The following is a 6,465-nucleotide window of genomic DNA, read 5'->3' on the forward strand; positions in this document are numbered from 1 at the left end:
CACTTTGTACAGGCGGTTACAAAGTGGAAAGTTTGCAAAATAACAGAAAATTTTGGGACCATTTTTTATCCTAGATCGAAAGGGCTCGTGATTCTGAGTAAGAAAATATAAAATTTACCTACCTTAAAAAAAATTTTTTTTGATGATTCTTCTCGCGAAAATGCCCATGTACGCCTAACACGGAAAATGTATAGAATTTTCTAATCTAAACCGTAAACGATTGTGACGTTGACTAGGAACAGATCCGTTACTTTTGATACTAAATGTCTGATGAAGATAAAGACACGTCATCAATGTGCACGTCAATAAAATTTACGCTATAGGTATACCCTTTAATGACATGTCGCATTGAATAGGTACGACTCTAGGTTTTAGTTATAACACCTGTTGAAAACAATCAGTCAAATTATTACTTTGACCGTGATAGGTGTGTGACGGACAATGAACAATTTATGGAAGATCTTACTAAGGTACCCTTACAATAATGTTTAAAGTGGTCATCATTTTTTATGAATATTAATAGGATAGCTATAAGAGATCCCTGTTAGGGATAAGTTCGCCTTTGTACAGTCAGCCAAGAAAGTGGTTTACCACTTTTCGACTCTATTTCAAACACATAAAGTCCAAAAGTGGTAAACCACTTTTTTGGCTGACTGTACTACTTAATCGATTTTTTTTGTTTTGGTGGTGAAATAAAAATATTGCTTACTTGTTTACTATTTGTGGAATCTTGAGCGTTGCGAGGGTTTCAAGGCACGAAGGTTAAACAAACTTTGCCACCGAGTGAAACACAAAATGTTTCACCACACCAACGCGAACAAAATACTAACTATAAAACATCAAACTAAATCAAATCCATCGATTTATTCAATATTTATGATTCAAAATCATCATTTATAGATAAATTCTATCAGCTAGCTTAAGGCATCAAGTTAAAATTTGTATGAAATTACTTTGCACTCTTGTGGATAAAATGCAACTTTGCTATCTGTTTTCGAATAGCAAAATAAGCCTTTACCCGTTGGTGTAGTTTTATTTATACACTAAGTTTATGGAAACTGCGCTCACTTCCAGGGTGGATTTGTGAGGTTATATTTAGTAACTTTCGTAAAGATACCGGTATTCTAATATCAATAATTTAATTTTATCTGCCGGTCGATCGAATTATCCATACTAATATTATAAATGGGAAAGTGCGTGGGACTGTTTGTTTGTCCGACGAAATGACGTGCGATTTTTTAACTGGAGATAGTTAAAGGGATAGAGAGTGACATAGGCTACTTTTTGTCTCTTTCTTACCCCCCCCCCCCCCCCCCACACACGTCCCTAAAATGGGGGGTGAAAGTTTGTATGGAGCATTCCGCAATTTTCGAATCCAACGCGAGCGAAGCCGCGGGCAAAAGCTAGTGTAAAATAAAACTAGGTTACAATTTGCTACAATATCGTATTAGTTAACTTTACTGTAATGGTAGATGTATCATAAATAAAATAAAAATGTACTGAAGAGAGCGATAGCTAGCTAAACACGATAATGATATTACCGTAAGCGTTTGTCCACTTGGCTAAATCCCCTGATAAGGTTCCTACGAACGTGTACAGTCAAATTATTAAAATTTATACACCACCTTATTCCTTAGTTGGCACTTTGTCTCTGACCATAATTAAAACACAATAAATAAAAATTATTAAGGTTTCTCTCAAAATTTGTTCACATATTTCAGTGCATCATGCCTCACCCAAGTCTTCTCTCAATCCATCTTCAACGCAGCATCAGGTCTGCTCCGAGACGCCAACAAACTGTACTACGGGGAGCCTCCTGACGCTGAACTTCTGTTCTCGGAGTATGACTTCGTGATTGTTGGAGCTGGGACCGCTGGATGTCTGCTGAGTAACCGGCTGACAGAACTTGAGCAGTTCAAGGTAGACAGACAATATTCCTAGAGTTAGCAAGCGCAGTCAATAAAAATACAACAAGAGAGGCTAAGAGAGAAGGCTTAAACCCGTCGTCTGTTTCTGTCAATAAAAATCATAAAATAATTAACTTAAATAAAAATATTTAAAGTCCAACGCCTTATGTTAGGATTAGGACCAAACACAGACTAAGTGCGTTTTCACATTATCCGATCCGATATCGGATGTCGGAAGGATTTCACGGGAAAAAATCCAAGATGGCGCCTGTAATGTATGGGATATCGGTCCGACATCCGATATCGGATCGGATAATGTGAAAACGCATTAAGGGTTAAAAAAATCTATAAATTACAAATTACAAATCATTTATTCAACAAATAGGCCACAAGAGCACTTTTATACGTCAATATACAAGTTGAACTAAAATTACAATTGATAATACCAAGGATAATACTAATTCTAAGTTCTAACTAAAGTATTACGCTACTACAATGATTAGAGATGTATAAGGTCTCTAAATGTCGATATTCAACTAAAAACTACACATAATAACATAGAAAAGTACAAATACAAAAAAAAGGTCTAAAATTACTTTAGAGATGCAAATGACTAAATGACTAAATGTCACAACTAAAGATAACATGTACCTATACTTAATCTAATTATCCTTAGAGATGTATAGGGTCTCCAAGCTATCGCAAACTGATCTAATTGTTGGTCATTCCAGTGTTGTATTTCACAATAGTGACAATAGTCGCCCGACAGTAACACTTTGCCGTTCATTGCCTATTCGAGAAGGAAATATGGACGCCGAATAACAATGTTACTTATCAATCCAGAAATAGGCACAAAATTGTCAGTGCCAAGTATCAGTGTCAATGTCACTGTGATAAAATAGCCCACAGGGAGTGTATCATTTTTGATCCAGTTTACCTTCTTTTATCACGGCCGAACTTGTCTAATACACTGCATAAAATTCATATATTTTTAACAGGTCTTGCTAATAGAAGCTGGTGACAGCGAGCAGCTCTACATGGATATCCCCGTGATAGCCACTATGCTACAGTTCACCAACGCCAATTGGGACTACAGACCCCAGCCTCAGGTGAGGATTTCAGTCCCATCTCGCATCGTGTATCCTCACATCTAATGCTGTCTGACTTTTCTTGTACTAGTTTTCAACAAACACAGACACAGCTTTCTGACTTTTCCTATTTTAATTTTGTGCAATTTTGTAAATCAGCAACAGTCTGCATTCTGCTTTATCTCGAATGCCCTTAATAGGTAGTAGGTGGGATTTTTTTCATATTCTAGCTTCTTTATGCGATAGGAGACAAACTAGTAGACAGGTCGACTGATGGTAAGCGAACACCAGCCGTAGCACAACTTGCCTTGTCGCACGCGAGTCCATACTTGAAGTCGCGTTTGATGTATGTTGTGCTAAAGGGTCAGAACTCTTACAGATTTAATTTTTTCTCTGACCTTATCTAGATTTTATCTGAATTAATTTTCCTCTTAACTTTTATCTTTTACCTCTCAATGCTCTCTTCAGTGAAAATTCCATACCAGTGAAAAGTCAATATACGCTGTAATTAATGATTTACTATTACAGAAAGCCGGTTGCCTAGGTATGCGCGAGGGCCGCTGCTCTTGGCCCCGTGGGCGCGTGGTTGGCGGTTCATCCGTGCTGCATTCCATGATGCACACCAGAGGCAACCGGCAGGATTATGACCGCTGGGCAGCCTTAGGAAATCCAGGTAATAACCACAAAGTCATTTCTGACACGTAATATAAGATCCAGATGATAATCATACAGTCAAAAATTTAATTGAAAACATTGCTACGTTACAGGATGGGATTATGCCACAGTGTTAAAATATTTCAAGAGATTCGAAAACATCCAAGTACCAGAATTGAGGAAAGACACAGTTTATCACTCCACCGAAGGAGAGTTACATCTACAACACCCTCAGTGGAGAACCCCGCTCTCCGACGCGTTTCTTCAAGCAGGAGTTGAAACTGGAGGGAAGATTGTAGACTACAATGGGGAAAAGCAGATAGGGTACTCAATCATACAGTTCACAATGTTAAATGGAACACGAATGAGTGCAAGTCGGGCTTTTCTGCACCCTATCAAGTATAGACCCAATTTCCACATAGTTAAGAACGCAATGGTCACAAGAGTCTTAATAGATCCTCTGACTGGAAGAGCATATGGTGTCAAATTCCATAAAGGTGGACAAAGGTACACGGTAACGGCAACAAAGGAGGTCATCCTATCCGCTGGTGCCATCAATACTCCTCAATTATTAATGCTCAGTGGAATCGGACCAAAGGAACACTTAACGAAAATGAACATAAATACATTCGTAGATTTACCCGTCGGCTACAACCTTCAAGACCATTGGGCTTTAGGAGGCTTGACATTTCTTATCAACACCACAGCTTCTATAAGATACGAAAGGGTTGCCACTATCAATAATATCCTAGGATACTTAACGGATCACAGTGGACCGTTATCAGCTCCAACTGGTACTGAAGCTCTAGCTTTCATAGACACTAAAAACCCTGACAACCCTGATGGTTACCCAGACTTGGAACTGCTTTTCGTAGCAGGATCTTTAGTCAGTCAACCAACATACAAAACTGCCTTTAAAATTGATGACCACATATACAATACAGTTTATGAACCGATAAAAACTCGTGACACATGGATGGTGTTTCCAATGATTCTCCTCCCCGAATCCAAAGGACGAATAATGTTGAAAAATAAGAACCCGTATACAAAGCCGCTGATATACGCTAATTATTTCACAGACAACGGTCACGATCAAAAGGTAATTCTACATGGTATAAGAAAAGTAATAGAGCTATCAAAGACAAGCGCTTTTCAAAAATATGGCAGCAAACTTCACGACATACCTTTACCAAACTGCGCGCATCACGGTTTCAACTCTGACGAGTATTGGTTCTGCGCTATGAAGACTATAACCAACACTATATACCACCACTGTGGGACAGCTAAGATGGGGCCCAGACATGACCCAGGGGCAGTAGTGGACCCAAGACTCAGGGTGTACGGTATAAAAGGGCTAAGGGTGGTAGATGCTAGTGTGATGCCATTTGTGCCGGCAGCTCATACGAATGCTCCAACGATGATGATAGCTGAAAAGGCTGCTGATATGATTAAGGAAGATTGGGGGATCCGGGTTTGAGTGGAGGGTCACTGAATTCTTCGGCATTCAAAAAAATCCCATTTGAATTATGTATGGAAGAAACTGTTGAATTTCTTCGGTTTTGAGAGGAAGAAATGCAAGACTATTGATGAACTAAGTGATTGTAGTTTAACAAGGGAATAAAGAATAATATTCAATAATAAGTATATCTACGCCAGTACTTGTGTATATCCAAAGGATTCTACACCGTGTTTTTTTTGTTTTCCGTTAAATTCGACACGTATTAGCTTGGTTCAATCAGGAACCACCCTGTCTGTATATCACTTTTAGTTAAATTCGCAAAAAAATTTTTTTTTATCATTTTCATACATAAATTATGTAACATAATAAATGAATTTATTAATGTGAGAGACCCTTAAGAATAACATTCAGGTTAGGGTCATGTGATTGACGGCACATGTCAAAACAAATAACATTAGGAATTGGTAAAGGCTGTCACACACGTGTTCAGTAATTATCTTTATTTTTTTAATAACTCGATAAAACGCTAGTTTCTTAGAGAAAAAAATGTATTTGATCTAAAGAACCTTCCCTTAAAGTTAACGGAATTCAATAAATACAGGGTGTATACCTATAAGTTAATACTCGTTTCAAATACTTAACACTTTAATACTCGTCTTTATAATTTATTAATTTATTTTTATACTTTGTGTAATAAATATGGATTTGATTTTATCTGTGGTTTATCACTTATTCACCAAATTATTAAAAGAAATCCTATTTCCAAAAAAAATTACCTAAGTCTCAGGAATAGTACTTATAGCTTTTGTTACAAGGGAGCAAAGTTACATATTTACGGCAAGGGCGTAAATTGCATCGTGAATGAAACTAAGGATTCTAAAATAGAATCCTAACCCTACCTACCTAAGTCTCAGGAATAGTACTTATAGCTTTTGTTACAAGGGAGCAAAGTTACATATTTACGGCAAGGGCGTAAATTGCATCGTGAATGAAACTAAGGATTCTAAAATAGAATCCTTAGTTAGGGATTCAAGTGTTAAAGCCCCAAGTTCGAAGCAATTTTGCTACCACGTGACACATACTGTTTTTCACATCACCTATGAGGAAATCCCGAACGTTAATGTAATCAAGTCAAAGTTCTTGAATTCCCTTCTGGTTACTCTACTAACTAGAGTCTAGTCTATCAATTATATGCCCTATGCCGCCTATGCGGTTCAATTTCGACTAGTACCTAACAGAGTAACTTTAAAAATTATAAGCACATTCGCTTTTCTAGGTCCTTATCCTCACAATTCGTGTTTGACGTAGGTACATTTGAATGCACCAATAAAATGGCCACTTGAAAAACAAATGAAGT

The 6,465-nt window shown here is 37.5% G+C and overlaps 1 protein-coding gene across 1 annotated transcript in view; it reads left to right on the forward strand.

The window, feature by feature from the left end:
• The window catches only part of LOC125231286 (glucose dehydrogenase [FAD, quinone]-like), a 115,773-nt gene extending 110,595 nt beyond the window's left edge, over positions 1 to 5,178 (forward strand). The window contains exons 2-5 of the mRNA XM_048136725.1: positions 1,722 to 1,920; positions 2,906 to 3,016; positions 3,524 to 3,668; positions 3,763 to 5,178. Coding sequence (XP_047992682.1) covers positions 1,722 to 1,920; positions 2,906 to 3,016; positions 3,524 to 3,668; positions 3,763 to 5,126 — 1,819 coding nt within the window. The 3' untranslated portion in view covers positions 5,127 to 5,178. The remainder of the gene's footprint in view (positions 1 to 1,721; positions 1,921 to 2,905; positions 3,017 to 3,523; positions 3,669 to 3,762) is intronic.
• Positions 5,179 to 6,465: the final 1,287 nt, after the last annotated feature.

This window comes from Leguminivora glycinivorella, chromosome 11, assembly GCF_023078275.1.
Source record: "Leguminivora glycinivorella isolate SPB_JAAS2020 chromosome 11, LegGlyc_1.1, whole genome shotgun sequence".
Classification (NCBI taxonomy): Eukaryota; Metazoa; Arthropoda; class Insecta; order Lepidoptera; family Tortricidae; genus Leguminivora; species Leguminivora glycinivorella.